General features: G+C 36.8%; 1 protein-coding gene across 7 annotated transcripts in view; it reads right to left on the reverse strand.

Annotated features, from left to right (window-relative positions):
* FUT8 (fucosyltransferase 8) overlaps positions 1 to 22,529 on the reverse strand; it is a 330,583-nt gene that overhangs the window by 91,914 nt on the left and 216,140 nt on the right. For all 7 annotated transcript variants that reach the window (XM_006072122.4, XM_006072125.4, XM_044924842.2 and 4 more), the window contains one exon: positions 9,615 to 9,729. In XM_006072122.4, the coding sequence (XP_006072184.2) occupies positions 9,615 to 9,729 (115 nt within the window). The remainder of the gene's footprint in view (positions 1 to 9,614; positions 9,730 to 22,529) is intronic.

Genomic DNA, 22,529 nt, shown 5'->3' on the forward strand with positions numbered 1-22,529 from the left:
AAATGTGAGTGACAATCAGGTGTATATGATCATTACACGATTATTTTGATGATATTAAAGAACTACTGTTAGTAATCTCAGATAGTAATCTAAGTCTATGCCCCAACCAGTAACGCTGAAGAAGCTGAAGTTGAACGGTTCTATGAAGATCTACAAGACCTTTTAGAACTAAAACCCCAAAAAGATGTCCTTTTCATTATAGGGGACTGGAATGCAAAAGTAGCAAGTCAAGAAACACCTGGAGTAACAGGCAAACTTGGCCTTGAAATATGGAATGAAGCAGGGCAAAGGCTAATAGAATTTTGCCAAGAAAATGCACTGGTCATAGCAAACACCCTCTTCCAACAACACAAGAGAAGACTCTACACATGGACATCACCAGATGGTCAACACCGAAATCAGACTGATTACATTCTTTGCAGCCAAAGATGGAGAAGCTCTATACAGTCAACAAAACAAGACCAGGAGCTGACTGTGGCTCAGATCATGAACTCCTTATTACCAAATTCAGACTTAAATTGAAGAAAGTAGGGAAAACCACTAGACCATTCAGGTATGACCTAAATCAAATCCCTTATGATTATACAGTGGAAGTGAGAAATAGATTTAAGGGCCTAGATCTGATAGATAGAGTGCATGATGAACTATGGAATGAGGTTTGTGACACTGTACAGGAGACAGGGATCAAGACCATCCCCGTGGAAAAGAAACGCAAAAAAGCAAAATGGCTGTCTGGGGAGGCCTTACAGATAGCTGTGAAAAGAAGAGAAGTGAAAAGAAAAGGAGAAAAGGAAAGATATAAGCATCTGAATGCAGAGTTCCAAAGAATAGCAAGAAGAGATAAGAAAGCCTTCCTCAGCGATCAACACAAAGAAATCGAGGAAAACAACAGAATGGGAAAGACTAGAGATCTCTTAAAGAAAATCAGAGATACCAAGGGAACATTTCATGCAAAGATGGGCTCGATAAAGGACAGAAATGGTATGGACCTAACAGAAGCAGAAGATATTAAGAAGAGGTGGCAAGAATACACAGAAGAACCGTACAAAATAGATCTTCATGACCCAGATAATCACGATGGTGTGATCACTCACCTAGAGTGTGAAGTCCTGGAATGTGAAGTCAAGTGGGCCTTAGAAAGCATCACTACGAACAAAGCTAGTGGAGGTGATGGAATTCCAGTTGAGCAATTCCAAATCCTGAACGATGATGCTGTGAAAGTGCTGCACTCAATATGCCAGCAAATTTGGAAAACTCAGCAGTGGCCACAGGACTGGAAAAGGTCAGTTTTCATTCCAATCCCAAAGAAAGGCAATACCAAAGAATGTTCAAACTACCGCACAATTGCACTCATCTCACAAGCTAGTAAAGTAATGCTCAAAATTCTCCAAGCTGGGCTTCAGCAGTACGTGAACCGTGAACTTCCTGATGTTTAACCTGGTTTTGGAAGAGGCAGAAGAACCAGAAATCAAATTTCCAACATCCACCGGATCATGGAAAAAGCAAGAGAGTTCCAGAAAAACATCTATTTCTGCTTTATTGACTATGCCAAAGCCTTTGACTGTGTGGATCACAATAAACTGTGGGAAATTCTGAAAGAGATGGGAATACCAGACCACCTGACCTGCCTCTTGAGAAATCTGTAAGCAGGTCAGGAAACAACAGTTAGAACTGGACATGGAACAACAGACTAGTTCCAAATAAGGAAAAGAGTACGTCAAGGCTGTATATTGTCATCCTGCTTATTTAACTTATATGCAAGGTACATCATGAGAAATGCTGGACTGGAAGAAACACAAGCTGGAATCAAGACTGTTGGGAGAAATATCAATAACCTCAGATATGCAGATGACACCACCCTTTTGGCAGAAAGTGAAGATGAACTAAAAAGCTTCTTGATGAAAGTGAAAGTGGAGAGTGAAAAAGTTGGCTTCAAGCTTAACATTCAGAAAACGAAGATCATGGCATCTGGTCTCATCATTTCATGGGAAATAGATGGGCAAACAGTGGAAACAGGGTCAGACTTTATTTTTTGGGCTCCAAAATCACTGCAGATGGTGACTGCAGCCATGAAATTAAAAGATGCTTCCTTCTTTGAAGGAAAGTTATGACCAACCTAGATAGCATATTCAAAAGCAGAGACATTACTTTGCCAACAAAGGTTCGTCTAGTCCAGGCTATGGTTTTTCCTGTGGTCATGTATGGATGTGAGAGTTGGACTGTGAAGAAGGCTGAGCGCTGAAGAATTGATGCTTTTGAGGTGTGGTGTTGGAGAAGACTCTTGAGAGTCCCTTTGGACTGCAAGGAGATCCAACCAGTCCATTCTGAAGGAGATCAGCCCTGGGATTTCTTTGGAAGGAATGATGCTAAAGCTGAAACTCCAGTACTTTGGCCACCTCATGCGAAGAGTTGACTCATTGGCTAGGACTCTGATGCTGGGAGGGATTGGGGGCGGGAGGAGAAGGGGACGACAGAGGATGAGATAGCTGGATGGCATCACTGACTCGATGGACGTGAGTCTGAGTGAACTCCGGGAGTTGGTGATGGACAGGGAGGCCTGGTGTGCTGCGATTCATGGGGTCACAAAGAGTCGGACACGACTGAGCAACTCAACTGTTTTTCTTAAAAATATCTTTAACTTTCAGAAATTCGTTCTGAAATATTTACAAATGCAATGATAAAATGTCTGGGATTTGCTTCAGAATGATCCTGGATATGCAAGGCATGTGGTAGAAGCACAGATGAAAAAGTTGACCAGTAATTGGTAACTGTTAAAGCTAGGTTATGGGTAATAGGGGTTCAATGGTTTCTCAGTTTTACATAAGTTGAAGTTTTCCACAAAAAAAGCTTTTTTTTTTTTTTTTTTGAAGGGGTGATAAAGGTGGCTGGTGGCTCTGTAGGTAAAGAATCTGCCTGCAGTGAAGGAGACCTGGGTTCAATCCCTGGGTTGGAAAGATCCCCTGGAGGAGGGCATGGCAACTCACTCTATTATTCTTGCTTGGAGAATCCTATGGACAGAGGAGCCTGGCAGGGGGCAGTCCATGGGGTCGCAAGCAAAAGTTGGACCTGACTGAGCAACCACATCCATAGGAAAAATGTGTGTAATAGCAATAGGGGAAGTAGTAAAATATCCAAATGATGAGTCAGAGAAATAAATATCAAAACGACAAAATGGAGGGATAAAATAAATTGTGTGTGTGTGTGTGTTTGAAGATAATTAATTCAGAGATACTCTCAGAATGTTACCAGAGTTCAAGGTTTCTGACGGCAGACACCATACCATGTCTATTTGGTTCACCCTAAATCCCTAACAACGTACCTAATGCCTAGGATATCCAGTACATCCAAATACTTCTTGAATAAATGAAAAAATAAACAATTCAATGAGACCTACACACCCACATGCAAGGGCTCCATAAAATCTGTAAGATTCCAAACAATGTAGCTTTTAATAATGCTTAGAAAACTTCTTTTAATAAATCTTTTTTATTTCACCTTTGTTCTCAGCTGACTTCCAGTAGAGTAATCCCCTCTTTCATTTCATGAAAGCTACCCTTGCCCCCATATTCACTTACCACTTCTTTTTCTTTCCTCATTGAACCTGTTTATACTTTTTATCTTGGGAAAGATATTCTTTGTCAGTATATTCTTAGATCTTAATCCTGAAAAACTCTTTCCTTTTCCCTAACTGATCTCACCTCAAACTAATATCTTTCAAACAGGGAAAAGTCCTGAAAGTTTTTCTTTACTCCAATTGTCTTAAGCATTTAATGAATATCCTAATATAGCTCAGTTAATGACATTTTCGAGTGAGTTATAATTATTACCTTTTCTGGCTTTATTTCGGTTCTCATTTGGGCAGAAATACATTGAATTACTCACTAGAACACACAACTCTGAGGGCACCAGATGAAAGATTTGATCTCATGGTGAGCAGACTAGCAGATGAATAAAGTTTATAGTTATAGTCTGGCCTTAAATCTATTTTTAAAAATTGTCCTGTTGAAGAGAAAGGGGGTTAGACACATCCTATGTTATAGTGGAGGGTTTCCCCACAATCTGAAAATTATCTGAGAAATATGTTAACAGCCTCAATAATGCATTCCTAGTGTGACTTGGCCACTTTCCATTCCAAAGACTATCCATAGTCACTAGAATCCATATAGGAGAAGAGAAATCTGCATTATCTCCAACTAGTCTACTTTTGAATGGAAAAACAAAGCTCTATTCTCTTTTAAAAAGTAAAATATTCTCTATTTTCACAGCTTTTAGTTTTCTCTCAAAAAATGGAAAATTATCAACCTACCAATTTCCAAGAAAAATCCTATTCAAAACACAAATAGACAAAGCAAAGCCCCCAAAGGAAGCCACAAAAAGAAAAAAACAAAAATAAAAACCCACTTCCAACTATTGCTACTTTCTATATACTTAGATTCTACCTGAAATGGGTTCAATTCTGCTTAAAATGTCAACTCTAGAGCTGGGTAGAAAAAACAAAAGAAGAACCTTTAAGTACCAAAACATAGATAATTTCCAGTTAAACTGGGAAATGGCTTTTGTTATAAGTTATGTGCCCTAACTAGCTGCTCTCTTCACCAGAGTCACCAACTTACAACTTGTTTCAAGCAAGTTAAGGAACAACAAGGCATTGTGATCTCTTCCAATGTGCTTAATATGAGCGAATTAGAAACTGCAAAGTATATTCTAATAACCAAAATCAAAGCAGAATTTCCTCCATGTCATTCAAAAGTCTAGGAAAATGATGTGCATTACAGTAAAATGCAGACACATAACAAATATATTAGCAGTGTGGTTTTTAAAGTGAGCCTGAAGTTAATATCAGAAACTAGAGAAATATACTCAACAAAACTTTTCAATTTGTTATGATTCATGTAGCACAAGATTAAAGACCAGCACAAAATAGTATTTTAAACAACCCAATACTACCTGTTCACTGTATGGCTGAAGGACTTTTTAGATAAACATACAAAAGATTAAGACCTTAAGAGGATTACTTGGTCCATTCTACTTGAGACTAACACAGCACACCTGGGGTTGTCTTCAAAAAGATTATTATAGTTTTTAGTAAGTTTAGTCCTTTAACGCCATGCCTTAGGGCCTTCAACTCTAAAGAGAAGATAACTTTAATTAAGACAACTATAAAACTCTGTCCCACTGAAGTCCGCTTGCCCTAGTACCTTCTTATTTTCCAGTGTATGATGAAACTGCTTCTCCCAAGTAAAATCCAGGTATATGACAATAAGGGCTTCCCAGGCAGCACAGTGGTAAAGAACTCGCTTGCCAGAGCAGGAGACACAAGAAATGTGGGTTCAATCCCTGGGTTGGGAAGATCTCCTAGAGGAGGAAATGGCAACCCATTCCAGTATTCTTGCCTGGAAAATTCCACGAACAGAGGAGCCTGATGGACTACACACACTCCATGGGTCACAGAGTCAGACACGACTGAGCACAGCAAACATGAGACATGACACATATGATAATAACTGAATGGAAATCTAATACTGAAACCAAACTTCACTGTACTATATGACTAAGTCAAGCAGGATCTTCATGAGACATAATGGATATTTGCTCAATTCAGAGGACTGGAGAATTGCATAAAGAAAGGCTTAGATTTTAAAATGAAACCTGTTATGGATTAAGACAGGGGTTTAATCTAGGTTTTTTCTATTTGTACTAGGTCTTGCATTATACCTAAATATATCAGGAGTTTTAAAAAATTCTTGTTGTGTTAACAAGAAGTCACAAGTTTCATAAGTAAAGATCTAGTAAAACTGAAAATGTTTTCACCTATTCAAACAAACCATTAAAAGTAAATTATAAAATTATCTGAATTATTTGTGACTACAGCAAGATATTTCAGTGACTAAAATCTCCCAGAGATTTAAAATGTTGAAAATATTTGTTTCTATTGTACCTTTTCCTTATTATTTTCTTAGATAAAAAATATTAGCAACTTTATATAATAGCTGGCTGATGGGCTAAAGAAGGAAAGCTTTCTAAAATCTCCATCTATAAGTTATATGAAGTGCTTGTTTTTATTTTGAATATAGGTACCAAAAAGACCCTGATGCTGGCAAAGATGGAGTGCAGGAGAAGGGGACAACAGAGGATGATATGGTTGGATGGCATCACCAACTCAATGGACATGGGTTTGGGTAAATTCCAGGAGTTGGTGATGGACAGGGAGGCCTGGTGTGCTGTGGTTCATGGGGTCGCAGAGTTGAACACAACTGAGTGACTGAATTGAACTGAACCAAAAGTCAAAGACTTTGTCCTTTATCCCCCTTTTTAGCTTTATTTCCTAGTATACTTCTTATTTTCTAAGCCCGGTTGAAGTTTTTCAGAATCTAAGTTGCTTAAATAGCCTTTTAACAGTAATAAAAGGCTTAAAAGTAATAGTATGGAAACACCAATAGATTTGAATACCAAGAAAAGATGTAATGGGAAAAAATGCAATCACTCTAAAACATCTGTATAAATAGCTCAACTATTCTGATTAATTCTCTAATCCATTAAGTTAAACCAGGGATAAATCATGATTTATTTATTTATTTATTTGGCTGCACCGGGTCTTAGTTGCAGCATGTGTGACCTAGTTCCCTGACCAAGGATTGAACCCAGCCCGCCCCCTCCACTGCATTGGGAGCATAGAGTCTTAGCCACTAGACCACCAGGGAAGTCCCCAAATCATTCTTTTTTAAAAGGAATAAAAATCCAAGTCAGAGAAAGGATTCCTTATGATTTACTGCTCTTGTTTAGTCTCTCAGTCATGTCCAGCTCTTTTATGACCCCATGGACTGTAGCCTGCTGGACTCTTCTGTCCATGGGATTTCCTAGGCAAGAATACTAGAGTGGGTTGCCATTTCCTTCTTCAGGGGATCTCCCCAACCCAGGGATGAAACTGGCATCTCCTACACTGCAGGTGGATTCTTTGCTGCTGAGCCACTGGGCAAGTCCTCCTTACGAATACATATCTTTAATTTTGTTGGAATGGGAGAGAGGACGCTTATTCACCTATATCCAAAGAAGCTGAAGACTGAGTGACTGGCCACTTTAACCTTTAAAAAATAATATGTTAAAAATACAGTTCTTTAAAAATGGGGGGAAAAATGATCATAAATACATTAAATAATTAAAGAAAAATATTTTTTCTAAAATACATTTTTTCCTATTGAGATTTTCCCCATCTCCTTGAATATTAAAAAAAAACCACACACACATTTCCTTTTCCAATAGAAAAAAATAAAAGAAAAGCAAAAAAGCAAGAATTTTTAAAATAGGTAATATTTGAATACCTATTCAAAGTTAGGTCCATGTGAAATGATGTTTTGCTATAAGTGATTTACAAGTGAAATTCTCTAAAACAGAACCACTGAAAACAGCACACTGAAGATGAACTTCATGCTACTGGTGAGAGCACTTGGCCACTTAAAAACCAAGAGGAAAAAAGAAACTAGAGCAAGTGGTAGGTACTCGTTACAGTGAGGGGAGCTAAAGTATGGCCAAATCATAGTTTAAATATAACTTTCGCGGGGTGAAAACTTAATGAATATGTGGAAATGGAAGAAACTCAGAAACCATAGTTATTTCCATTTTAAATGAGGATGAGAGTTCTGCACCACAAGCTGTTTATAGTTCATTGAATGAGGTTCTAGTTGATAGGAGATAATTACCTCTTCCCTACAGGAGGCAAGTGTTGTTCATTCTACAGACACCTCTGATGAATGGCCATGGGGGCATGAGACAAGAGAGAATGCCAAGATCAGTTTTGTTTTTAATGATCTCTTGAAGCACTTGATTTTCTACTTTTTTCCTATTTAACTGTAGGAAAATATGCATCTTAAAATATACAAAATAAAGTCACTGGCTATTATTTTGCTTTTATAAGACGCCTTAATTTTCAAAGGGAAACAGAGTGAGTGTACACAGAAAGCATACCATCACTAGAAATGGATGGGGAGGATCATCCCAACTTCAAGCATTTGGAGTGTTACAGAATTCTATTTACTAATTCATTGTTTTACCCTGATGACTGCATTCTAACTTTAAGTTTCTTTTCAGTTAATAATACCCCATTACCCCAGTCATTCCAGCTTCTTCAGCCTCTTGGAAAGGCTTATCTATTCGATCTTCCCAAACTCGCTCAAATTCCTTTCTTCCCTTCCAATGCAAACTGCCACACACCTCAATATTTCTCACCTGCAATATTGTCCTTATATCCTAACCAGTGGTTCCCAACCTTTCTGGCACCAGGGACTGGTTCAGTGGAAGAAAATTCTTCCACGGATCCGGGGGGGAGGAGAGATGGTTTCAGAATGATTCAAGCACGTTACATTTATTGTGCACTTAATTTCTAACCTAATGACAGGAGGTACTGGTTGAGGTTGCTGTTGTTTTAGTTGCTAAGTCGTGTGCAACTCTTTGTGACTCCGTGGACTGCAGCCCACTACGCTCCTCTGTCCATGGGATTTTCCAGGCAAGAATACTGGAGTAGGTTTTCATTTCCTCCTCCAGGGAACTTTCCGACCCAGGGATTGAACCTGTGTCTCCTGCATTGGCAGGCGAATTTTTTACTGCTGAGCCACCAGGGAAGCCCCTGGAGGTTGGGGACTCCTGTCCTAAACAGTCTCCTTCCAGTCTCTGCCAATGAATCCAGTTCAAGCAAAATTCTACCTTTCAGATTAGTATAACTAAAGCACCACTCTTATTATGATACTCTTATGTACACAAATTTTTCAAAAGTAGGCTGTGACTCTAAAACAGAAAAAGTTTATGGTATATTAAGCAAACAACAACAACAACAACTCGAAAGTAAATCAATTCTGTCTTTACAAACGTTTTAAGACTGGGTAAGCATGTAAGTAAGAACTAGAAGAAAACACACACACAAAATGAAGAGAGAACATTTAAAAGGGCCTGGGACTTGGAGTTTATCCTTGATTTATATTTCCTGTTTGTTGTTATAATGATGTTAGGCAATAAATAAAATCTTTCAGCAACCATTTGCCGCTTATGTACCATAAAGCTTAACCTGTACACAAGGACCTCGGCGATCTGGCTCCTGAACCTACCTTTACCAACTCTTCTTTTCACACAACCAAAACTCCAGACAAACTGAAATATCCTGTTTCTCACTGGGTTCCTGTACTGCTCTTTCCCGGGTAGGAGCTTTACTCACATCATCTGAAGTCGGACACAACTGAGCGAATGAGCACAGCAAACAGCATGCTATAGCTAGTACACTCTTCTCCATTTCTGGACGTCTAAATCCTATATGATTATCCTTTACAGCTCGGTTAAATAATATCTTTTCCACAGAGCTATCTGTGACATCGTCCTCCAATGAGCATTTCATCATATCTCATATATGCAGCACTTCCTATCTTGCACTATAGTTTTTGTGTGTGCATGTGTCAGAAGTAGCCTCTGTTAGGGCAGGGATCTTGTTTTAGCCATCTTTATATTCCATTCAAGGCATGCCATAGTGTCTTTTTGAATAAATATGTAAAATGAATGGACAAATACTCTTAGTTTTAATGTTTCTCCTCCTATTTTTCACTCGAATTTATTTATTAACCTAACCTTCTTACCTGAAGATACGTTATTCTCCGCTGCACCAGCTCTGTCAGATCTTTGGCCTCTTTTTCCCGCCAATCACCTGCTCCATCTGTTTGACTGAGGTAGTATAAATCCGTCATTATAGACCTATAAAAACCAAACAACAATGGGGGTCTAACTTATTTGTACTTCATTTGTACAGGATTTTTCAAAATCATAAGATAAGATGAGTCAAATTCTTCATAAAGATTGATGCTCACGCTGATGGTGGTACTAGTCTTTTATTTTCTGTCAAGATTGTGAAATTCAACAATTTAGTTTCTAGCATCCAAGAGTCATTCCTACAGTAAATCTTTGCTATTGAGAAAAACAAATCTTTTTTTTTTCCCTAGGCCAGTTATGTGTACTTATATTTCAACACAGGGCACTTCAGAGATTAGGGAGAAGTGGATATCCACAGCAAAGAAACAGGCAGATTAACATAAGGGAGAGAAATACGTTGGTGCCAGTATTTGAATATTACCATTTTGTTCCCTCTATTGTCACTTTCTGACCCCTCTTAAATTTCCTCTTCATACTTGGAAAAAGATGAGAGGAAAATCTTGGCACAATTCTGACACAATAGTTGAAATCAAAGATCAGCCAACATTTTTCTATGAAGGGCCAGACAGTAAATATTTTAGGATTCCTGGGTTTCTGCTGCTTTTGAAGCAGGAAAGCTGCCATGGACAATATGCAGGGGAAAAAAAATGTGTGTGTGTTTCAATAAAACTTTATTCACAAAACCAGGTGATGAGCCAGATTTGGCCCTTGGCCTATAATTTGACAATTCTTGGTCTAAATTAATAAGATGATTGTAAGATACTTGCATAGAATTGGTAGTGTCAATTAAAACATGCTGAATTTCCTGCAAAGTAAACTAAAATGCTCAGTATACTAGGTAAGAGAAACTTGATGGCTGGTGCAGATGGTTTTACTTACATTACATTAAATACAAGCTATGACTTACCTTTACCAATAAAGAAAAGTAAAAAGCAAGTCTCCTCTTTCTCTAACAACCCCCAACAACCTATCAGCAAATATTGAAACAGGTTCTGACCAAGCATTACCATTGGCACTGCTATCAACTGAGCCACCATCTTCTCACTGAATTGTTACAGTAACCTCTGAACAGGTCTCCCTGCTTCCACCCTTGCCAATCTCTACAGTCTATTCTCAACACAGCAGCCAGATCCTGTCAAAATGCCAGTCAAATGATGTTATATCTTTGCTCTTATGAACTGGCTCTTCATCTCACTTCGTCAAACTGGAAGTTATTACTTTGAACTACAAGGCCCCAGACAATAAGGCCTCCTTTACCTCTTTGATCTCATTCCTACTACTGTCCTCACTGTGGACTCTATTTCAGCCACATAATCTTATTATTAACCCCAGAACATGTCAGCCTTGTTCCTACTTCAGGGCCTTTGCATTTGCTCTTCTCGCTCCTGGAATGCTGCTTTCCCAGATATCCTCCACATGACTCACCCAAATGTCGTTTAAATCTGTGCTCACTTTCTGTTTTAAAAGGCTTTCCAGACTCTCACTTAAAAATTCAATACCCAGTTACCATCACATCTTTTAATTTTCCTTCTTTTCCTTCCCTGTTTTATTTTTCTCCAAGCAATTATCATCTTTTAATATGCATCATTTACTTATTTTATTATCTTCCTCCACCTTCTAGAACTTAAGCTCCATGGTAGCAGAGTACTTTTTAAACCCGCCAACCACCACAAATCAGCCTACAGAACAGTGCTGATCACACAGAAAATGCCCAGTAGACATTTTTGAATAGATAATTAAATTAAACGAAAAAGTAGCAAAAAAATTCTTCAAGAATTTTAGATGAGATAATATTGATAATTTTTATATTTCAAAAATCCAATTTTGTGCTAGAGAACTTCTGGGGATAATCCTTAACTAGTTATAACTCCAGCTTATACTCCTTCACCATATTTTGTACGAACTCTTCCATTTAGAGAATGCTTATTAAGTATGTACTATTTGTTTCTGAAAATTATAAAACTAGACATTTATTTCTATTTATCAGAAAAGTATACAGTTGGTCCTTGAGAAACTCAGAGATTAGGGGTACCCACACCACACACAGTTGAAAACGCATACAACTTTTTGATTTGCCCAAAGCTTAATTACTAATAGCACTACTGTTGACCAGAAGTCTTACTGAGTACATAAACAATATTAACACGTATTTTGTATGTTACACATACAAAATATCAAAGGGGTCCAGAGTACAAAAATGTGGACACCATTCATTGTAAATCAGAAAGATTCCAAATCAGAGGAGAAAAAGCTTTGAGAGCCAGATAGGTCTCTCAGTTCGGGCTTTACCTCTTACTAGCTTTTTTTTTTTTACATCTTTGAGATATAGTTACTTCATTTTAAAATAAGTATTATAATATCTGCCATATATTTTAATACCTGCTATAGTTTTTTAAAGGATTAATGATAATATGAACAAAGTAGTAATATATGTGGTGGTCGCTTGCTACAGACTGAACATCTGCAGTCCCCTTAAATGCACACATTGAAACAATGCCCAGTGTGATGGTTTTCAAGAGTCGGGCCTGTGGGAAGTGCTTAGGTCATGAGAGTGGAGCCCTTATGAATGAGATTAGTGCTCTTATAAAACAGACCCAACAGAACTCTCTAGCCTCTCTGCCACATTGATGGCATGGTGAGAAGGCACTCTCTATGAAGCAGCAAGAGGTCACTCATCAGACACCAAATCAGCCAGCATCTTGATCTAGGACCTCTCAGACTCCGGAATTGTGAGAAACAAATCTCTGTTGTTCATAAGCTATGCATCTGTGGTATTTTTGTCACAGTAGCCCAAATACACTAAGACATTGCTATTTATGCTAGAATGACTCAGAGAGTTGCTTCAGAGCTTTTACCCATGTCTGAGGAGGACCTACGAATGATTCTACAACTAAGAGGAAGGATCCACTGGGTATGAGGATGACAGTATATGTGGGACTAATGGCCAGTCAGAAAAATGACCCAATAGTCAGTGCTTTATAGCACCCTGCAGAAAGGGACTGATCAGTAAGGACTCATTTAACAGATAATGAAACCAGCCCTTAACAACTGTGACTTCTGTAGGAGTATATGACAGCCTCAGTTGTCTTTTATTCCTGGTTCTTAACTAAATGATAAACCATTTAGGAATAAAGAAATGGCAGCCCACTGGAAAAATTAAAGTTTTATTTACTGTCATAGAAAACCATCAGAACTACATATAATAAACAGAGAATATCTGGTAATAGACCCTTTGAATAAAGCAAAACTATTAATAATACACACATAAAAATGCAAAATCATAGCTACAGTTTAGAATATTCACCCAACTAAGAGTGGAACAGTTTTATACAATGCTTTGGAATAACAGGGTCATCTGTGAACCATTTCAGACATTTGTTCAATGTGTCAACATTATTCATGCACAGGACACTTCACAGCTTGACTATTTCCATGTTTACCCTTTTAAAATAGGGCACGAATCTAATATGTGATGCTTTATCTATTTTTATACTTATTATTCCAACCTAAAGATTCAAAACACTTCTTTTCATTGAAAGAGCAATTTTAGTTGGAAAAACCATATCTACAACTTAATGCCTCCCTAAGAAATTAACTTACAGTCTTATACACTGAACAGAGGTTCAGGTTTTCTTCAGATTACCAAACTGAGGCCCCTATGGACTATCATGTAGCATTTTATAGTTGCTAGGGGAAAAGTCACCACTCGTATGAAATTGTGTGACTTGATCATGGAAACAGATGTCTTTAACTATAATGGTGTTATAGGGCTCCTGAATTTTATTTAAATTATTTTCTCAGTTTTATAAGGCCTCTTTTCCATTACTCTCATATTATTTTTTACATTTCATAGGTTTCATCATATCCAAACATGGTCGTTTGTTTTTTCCTACCCATTAAATAGGAGTAATCACAACTTTTATTGCAAATCTCAACTTTAAATAACAGTGTTGTTTCTGGAGAGGTAATAATACAGCAGGATAAATAACCAGTCTATCAGCAAATGTCAAAGGAATAAAGGAAATTCAATATGCTCTGATGGCATTACATTAAAAATAAACATACACACAAACAAATAGCAATACATTCCATGACAATCACCATACAGTCTCAAGCAGGTAAAAACTACATTAGGTATAATTTAGAGGGGAAAATTCTTTGAAATATAAAAATTGGCATGGTTTATGCTTTCACGTCACAGTAATCATTACTTTACCACTGGGAATGAAAGCTGATCTCTGTATTTTTTAATAAGTTAGAAAACATAAAAGTGAATGTTTTTACCAAGCTACATCAGTACGAAGTCTTAGCAATCAATTATTCATATTCATCTCAATCTCTGTCAAGAAAGTGGAATAACCAGTCTCATAACTAGAAGACCAAAGACCAAAAAAAAAGGACACTAATTTTTTATGATGATGCAGTCAGAATCACAAAATAAGTCACTCTGTTTCTATAGTCAACTAAATTGAGCTTGCTTTGTAAATCATTTTTTCTTGGCCTCCCCATGCACATCACGTAAAGAAGAGAAGTCCAGGAAATGACTTTAAATTCAACCTACAGTTGGCCCTTGAACAACACAATGTGAACTGTGCAAGTAGTCTAGCTATATGCAGTTTTTTTTAAATAAATATTGGAAAATTTTTTTTCAGATTTGAGATGATTTGAAAAAACTCACAGATGAACCACGTACTATGGAAATAGCAAAAAAAAAAATTGAGAAAAAGATGTATCATAAATGTGTAAAATAAATGCTGGTACTCATAGGTGCTTACATAAGCATAAAGTGAATGATATTTAATATAAAATTAACAATGTGCTAGTTTTCTTACTGTTTCATAACTTTGCTTTCAAAGAATTATATTATTATAGAGTAGTCCTTCTTCATAATTAGAGAAACTGCATATTAGCCTATTACCATAGGTTTTTTAAAAAATGTGCTATTTCTAATACTGTGTTATGTATATGACTGTAAAACTGTTTGCTATAAAAATTTTATAACAATTCATTTATTAGTGTATAGTCTAGGCTACCACAAGTAATTATATTGATTATATTCCTCCTTAAAGCAATCATTGTTGATACAGGTATAATACATGTATTGTTATAGCTGTAAATAAATGAATTTTTATGCTATCTTTTCATTTTTGCTTTCTACTATAATATGTATAATACCTATAGTGTTTTGTATCTTATAAAACAGTATAGATGAAACTACTGAGAGACAATTCATTTTGTAAACAGAGGACATAAACTTCTGGTATCAATATAGTACAGTACTATAAATATATTTTCTTTATGATTTCCTTAATAACATTTCCTTTTCTCTAGTATACTTAATTGTAAGACTATATAATATTGGTACACAACATACAAAGCATGGGTTAATCAACAGTTTACATTATCAGTAAGGGTTCTGGTCAACAGAGGGCTATTTATTAGTGACATTTTGGGGAAGTCAAAATGTGAATTTTTGACTGTGCAATGGATTGGTGTCCCAAACCTCCACATTTTTTAAAGGGTCAACTGTAGTTCTTTGCTAATCCAATAATGTTTAGAAGTTATCATCCTGCAAAATTTGTCACCTGTTAGCCAAAGACATGAGGATAATCAAATAGATTCAGTTTCCCAGCCCATTACTGGGAAACATGATGTCTGAAAACCACTCCACAGAAATTCTGGATTTTCAGTGACTCCATCCTAAAATCAAATCTCTTAGAAGTGTCTCAAAAGCTGGGATAATCTGGCTGACTTGGTTTTGACTATGAAGATTACCAAAAATCTAGGAGGTAGATGATGAATCTAAAGTCCTGAGGTATTAAAGTCTGGGAAATATCAATACAAATCCAGGCAAAGGACCAGCAGAACAGCACTGGTCATTTGAGGGTAGAATACACACATGTGAAGATAAGTGACAGACCAGACAAACATCTGTGACTCTAAGAGCAAGAGTTTGATATTTGTCAGCTATGACAAATATCAAACCCTTCTTCCAAAGCTGGTCTACATTTATATTCTTTATGTTTGCTGTTAATTTTCCTATTTTTATACATATTAATATTCACAAAACTGTTTTTAAATATTCAGGTCTTTCTCAATTATGCCAATGAAGAACCACAAGCAGAGTATTTTTTATACCAGATTCAAAATGCTGAAGAGGGAAACTCTCCCAGACGGCTGGCACAGAAGATATAATTCAAGCAAGAAAAGCCCAAGGTGAAGGAACTGGAATTTATTAAAAGGAGATCAGTCCTGAGTGTTCACTGGAAGGACTGATATTGAAGTTGAAACTCCAATACTTTGGCCACCTGATGTGAAGAGCTGACTCACTGGAAAAGACCCTGATGCTGGGAAAGATTGGGGGCAGGAGAAGGGGACGACAGAGGATGAGATGGTTGGATGGCAGATTCAATGGACATGGGTTTGGGTGGACTCTGGGAGTTGGTGAGGTACAGGGAGGCCTGGCAGGCTGCGGTTCATGGGGTCACAAAGAGTCGGACACAACTGAGCGACTGAACTGAACTGAACTGAAAGCAAATGTGACTAAGGGAGGGTACACCATGAAACCTAATCCACAGGTGAATATGCATCAGGGGCAACACTTTGGTTTGCTCCTGGGGCAGAAGCAAACAGTGCAAAGGATAAAACTGTGAGCAGTAGACAGAAAGGCAGACAGTGCTCCCACTGCCTCCCATGTTGTCTCAGGAGGAATTTTAGAATACCGCCATTCAGACAGCCCACACAGGCAAAGGGAGTCCAGAAGGGCAGCAATAAAAACACAGGGCAATAATTATGCTGTTTGGTGAGTGAGCTCCATTAGGCTTATGTTTAGGTTTCAGACCCTGAAATTCTTCCTGTTGAGCACTGTGACAGTCTCCCCTTAATGGTGCCTTCCTTGCAGGATCTAGGAATTTTCTATATATATCCTCTATGGGACTTTCCTTGGGCAGGTATGACTACATCTACCAGATTCTACAATGTGTTAGTGATTGCGGAAAGCGTTTTATTTATTTTCCCACATTTAATCATCACAATGCTACTACTGCAGGAATTATATCTCCATGTGTGGAAGAGAAAAATAAAGCTCAGAGAAGTATTTAGTAATTAAGAGAAAGAAATTTAGATAGAACAGCTCTGCTACTTAATTGCATAAGCTATCTAAATTCTCTAGGCCTGAGTACAGCATTTTTTATAAAATAAGGAGGTTTGCCACATAGTATTGCTCATAAAATAAGGAGGTTTGCCACATAGTATTGCTCGTGCATGCTCAGTCATGTCTGACTCTTTGCAACCCCTTGGACTGTAGCCCGCCAGGCTCCTTGTCCATGGAATTTTCCAGGCAAGAATACTGGAGTGGATTTCCTTCTCCAGGGTATCTTCCTGACCTAGGGATCAAACCTGTGTCTCTTGTGTCTCCTGTTATGTTGATAAAACAAGAAAATGAATAGAGAGCCTTTATCGCAGTGACTGGCATATAGGATATCCTTAGTAAGTTAAGTATTTTTAATGTCAAAAATTTTTTTGAGCTTGGAAACCACACCCAAGGAGATGTAAGGTGGGGACAGGCAAAACAAGAGTTAGGGCCATTAGATGAGACACACTTTCCCACCAGATTCTCCTTCCAATGCAAATTTTATTTCAGGACAGAATGTTCCCTTACAGAAGATGGAGAATCACAATCTGGCTGATAAAAATTCAGTAACAAGCCGAATAAGAGTAACTTCATATGACAATGTCTCCCTTTGTCCAAGGACATTAAGAGGAATGTTCTAGTATCACTGGATAGTATCTAGTGATATTTAGCATCACTAAATTCCTTAGTAGGAAAACAATCATACAAAAACGTTTTGCCTAAAGAGACTAAAAACTGGAGAAAGAATAGCTACTACATTCCAGCTTCATGTAAGAATCAAAACACATGTGAAAAAAATTAAGTGTATGTATATAATAAAATAAAGCACAAAGAATGATAGATTTGAAGGTTCACAAAACTTAACTATTCAAGAATGAAAATTTCAGTTCTTGGACCTTTCAAAGACAGTTAAGAAGAGTCTACTTTATAAAGAGAGGAAAAAAACCAAGCTATTGGACCACAATGGTTATGACTAGCAATTCTGATCAAATAAACCTGTGAGATGTTAACCTACCAATATTCCCCTATAACCAGTCAGATATCACACCCCTTGCCTGATTTGAAGTATTTTTGTTACATATTCCCCTACAGTAGCAAAAATCTAATCAGCTTAGTTAGTCATAAGTATCATTCATCATTTGGGAAACATAGCTGTTCTCAGTCTTAGCAAAGCTGCTTTACAAATTACTGGTAATGAGATGATACAAACCTGGCAGGAGCAATGAGACTGCTACTTTACTAGGCTGCTTCTCAATAGTTTCAGTCAACTTAATTGAGAAATAGCTCATCAGTTCTGTGAAACCTCCTATCCTTTAAAAATTGGTATGATTTAAAATAAGAAAGAAGCAACTTCAGTTAACTATTTCATAAACTGGTGTCTGGTGCCATAAAGATGACAAAAAGAGCCAAAGCAACAATAATTAAGTGAAATGTATTTCTGAACAAGCAAAAAGGGTGGTAAGATAAAACTTTTCCATGATATCCTCAGAAACTAAGGGCCAAATCTAAAAAATCATAAATCCAAGCACTGAACTTAAAACTACTACATAAATAATCAAGTCATAATGACAAAGATAACCATTCTAAACTGCTGATTTCCCTCTTGCTATTTCAAAGAGGCCAGGGTCAATTCATGATCAATGATATCAGAAGCATCAAGTAAATGTGATGGTATTACTATGAAGCATGGTCACATACAATCATTAGAATGATCAACAACTGAAAGATCAAATGATATTAATGCTTGAGATCAATATACCAGGTAATAATAATATTCTACTCTGTATTTATTTATTATACCATCAGCCCCTCTAAATTCTTAATAAATAAAAACTCCTAAAAGTCAAAGAATATTATTAATTAACTAGCTCCCAAGTAATAGGCTAATCAGGTCAACAGCATTTTGCTAAAAATCTCAGGAGAGCTAAAACCCACATGATATTTGGAATCCAGGCTGCATTAATGGTAGGTATTTTGAGTAATGAACAATGAGAGCTACATTGTAGAAAAGAAATATGGTCCCCTCACTAAGAAACAGCATCAAGTGGGGAGCAAAAGAAGAGTTTTTTTTTCCCCCACAGTTTACTGATAAGGCGCACCAACCTATAGAGACATGTGATTTTTTCCAAGAAACATGTGATTTTTCCAAGAAACTTAACACAGCCTCTGGGCTTCCCTGGTGGCTCAGAAGTTAAAGCATCTGCCTGCAAGGTGGGAGACCCAGGTTCAATCCCTGGGTCGGGAAGATCTCCTGGAGAAGGAAAATGGCAACCCACTCCAGTATTCTTGCCTGGAGAATCCCATGGATGGAGAAGCCTGGTAGGTTACAGTCCACGGGGTCGCAAAGAGTCAGACGCGACTGAGTGACTTCACTTTCACTTTAACATAGCCTCTATCAGTGGTGAACCAATAAAGAGAACCAGGGATTCTGTAAAGCCTTTGTTCTCAAAGACCAACAGTATCACTTAGGAAGATGTTAGAAATGCAAATTCTTGGGCCCCACTCCAGACCTACTGAATCAGGAATTCTGAGGATGGGATACAGTAATCCCTGTTTTAAGACGCCCTCCAGCTGCTCTTGATACCTTGCTGAAGCTGGAAAAAGACTAGGGTAATGACGACACACAAAACTTCTTAACAACTGGCACAGAGCACTTTTGACTTCCCCACTGACTTTCTAATTTACCTATCGATATGTTGAGAAGAGACTGTTGTGAGATATGCCTCTATTTATCAGATGATAAGCACTGAATTTCAAATATCTTCATAATTTCTATGACCATGACTTTACGAGTTAAAAATGTTTAGAAATTAAAATTTTTCTACTTAGTATGACAATTGAAGACATTAGCAATATTTGTGATTTACTCAACATTTAGTGTTTTATATTAGGGTTCTAGGAAATTTATTCACTGAATAAGGAGTTCTGCTCTTAGAATTGACTTATTTAAAACATACTTTCCATAATAACATTGCTATAAACCATTCATATTGTTCACACAAATAAAAAGAAATCTAATATACACTAATAAACATATACAAAAGGACTTCTGATTTATATACTTTCAGTATGGTATATTACTTTTTTAAGAATTAAAATGAAAGATGTGCAGTTTCACTTATCATATTAAACTATAAGGCCTAAGAGACAATAAAAGCTGAGTATGAAAAAAATGTGTAAAAACAACAAAGGATACATATTTTTTCCTTTTCAATATTAAACTGAATTTCCAGTTGTGTCTGTAAAATAAATAGATTGGAACCAAGAGCTCACAGTCATCAAAAGAAAATAATGTTCCATATTCATTTTACTTTTTCTCCTCTTCTTTCAAGGAAGAGTAGCACTATGGAATAAAACATAAAATCTAAACTAGTTCTCTGACTCTAACAACCCTAATAAGTTTATGATGAGGCAAAGTGGGTTTTTTACCCCTCTCAATTTCAACATATTTTTAGATGCATTTAAAAAATTACTGAGCACAGGGCCCATGAAATATAAGCAAATGATCAGATATATTTGGTAAGCAACATTATTTTTTATCATTCACATTCAAAGAAAGTTCATACTTCATTGCTTAGAATCAGATTTACACTCCAAATCAGAAACTCTGTATTTTTAGTGATTCATGGATAACTGACGTCTCATGACTACTTTTAGATACAGGGGTCACTTAAATCCTCCAAAGTAAATCAAACATGCAGTCAAGGGCAGTGAGTACAAAAATACAAAACGTCAGGTTTTCTTCTGGCCCCACAGGCTTCCTTTCAGCATGACTCTGATAATACTTTAGATCCCCACCTCTAATTCCTCCCCTATATACTTGGTGATTTCTAACAGATACTCTGTTTTGCAGCATCCACTGTTAAAATCAACTGGGGCTTTCTAGCTTTATACTTAGAGGTAAATGACTTTTCTCCTATAATTCACCCTTCATACCTTTTGCAATTCTCAATTACAAGAGAATATTCTGACCTCAGTTATATAATTTTCTTTAGTTGCACAAAATTAATAAATCTTTCAATGGAATAGGATTTTGTTTTTGCACAGGGTGCAAAGTAGAGTGTGAAATAATCAAAGAATGCATATACTAAATTAAAAAGACATAACTTACTGAATGCAGACTAAATAATGAGTGCTTAGCACTGAAGGGTAGAGAAGGTATTGAATTTAGAGTTCTAGTCTTCAGGAGACTACACTTTGTCAGGGAAAAAAATCAAATTACTACACAAGAAACAATGATCTCCATTTATGAATGCTATCCTTCCTGCAAAATACAAAGTCTTCAATTACTTTTGAGTCCCCCATCTTGGCACACTGGATCAGTCATCAAGTTCTCTGGCTTCTATTTTTCTCACCTGTGTGAATCCCACATGCATTATGCCAAGTGAAAGAAACCACTCTCAAAAATCTACATAGGATGATTCCAGTTACATAAAATTCTGGAAAAGGCAAAATTATAGGGACAGATACAGATTTGGTGACTGTAAGGGACTGGAGTTGGGGGTGGGAGGGTGCCGACTATAAGGGCAGTAGCAATTCTGTATCTTGATTGCAGTGATGGTTATAAAACTAGGAGCATTTGTCAAAACCCACAGAACTATAGACTACATTACGTACGTTTCATTGTAAATAAATTATGACACAATAAAGTTGATTTAGAAAGTAAAAAAAAAGGAGATCAGTTTCTATGAGAACAAAATTTTAAGACATAAAGAAAGCCCTTCTGAAAAAACAAAAGCCCATAAGTAATTTCACTATAACTGATGTCTTTCTGAACAAAAAAAATGATGAGTGATTCAAAGGGAAATCTGAACAATAAAACTGATAAGCCTTAACCTCTAACTAATTTTTCAGAGAACATGGACTTTCAGTCCAGAGACCACTTGTATGCTATAATTTGGGACAGCATAAAAAGAAAATGGGGATTTTGTGTAATGTTAAAATCACCAGAGACAAAGGTCTATTTTAATTCTTATACTTAAACATCTTGGAAATTAACAGTAAGACGGCATATGCTACATACATACAAATCCTCTCTATTCGTACATTCATTAAAGGTTATTTCTCTAATTTTTGGTTGTCCTTTGTTCATTATTTGTAATACAGCATTCTAATCTGGCTGCCTGGAGTTAAATTACCACCCTGTGAAGTTGTATCCCAAGTTCATTATAAGTTCTGCTTAAGACAGCAAAAGAAACCGGGTATTTTGGGTCTCTTTCCTTTTTTGTTTTCAGCAAAATATTATTACTTAACATTTACTAAAAGGCAGTGTCAAGAAACAAAACGTATTTAAGATTGAACTCAACTCATAAAAAAATTAACATTGATTTACATCAACTCTTCAGGGCCCCCAATTTTTTATTTCCACATATTTTTTCAATTCCTACATACAGTCACAGAACCTAAGCACAAAATAATTTTTAAATAATTATTTTAATTTGGAAAAGGCAAAAAAATAAAATGGCATCACTGACTCGATGGACATGAGTTTGAGCAAGCTCTGGGACTTGGTGATGGACAGGAAAGCCTGGCGTGCTACAGTCCATGGGGTCACAGAGTCGGACATGACTGAGTTACTGAACTGAACTGAAAAAATGAAATTTTCAAGTAATTAAATCATTCAAACTTTAAAATTAAATATTGTATCAGAAGAGCCAAAATTTATCCTTTAAAATACCATATAGTCTGCCCAACTCAAATCCTCTTCAGATCT

The sequence above is a fragment of the Bubalus bubalis genome, chromosome 11 (genome assembly GCF_019923935.1).
Source record: "Bubalus bubalis isolate 160015118507 breed Murrah chromosome 11, NDDB_SH_1, whole genome shotgun sequence".
Taxonomy (NCBI): domain Eukaryota; kingdom Metazoa; phylum Chordata; class Mammalia; order Artiodactyla; family Bovidae; genus Bubalus; species Bubalus bubalis.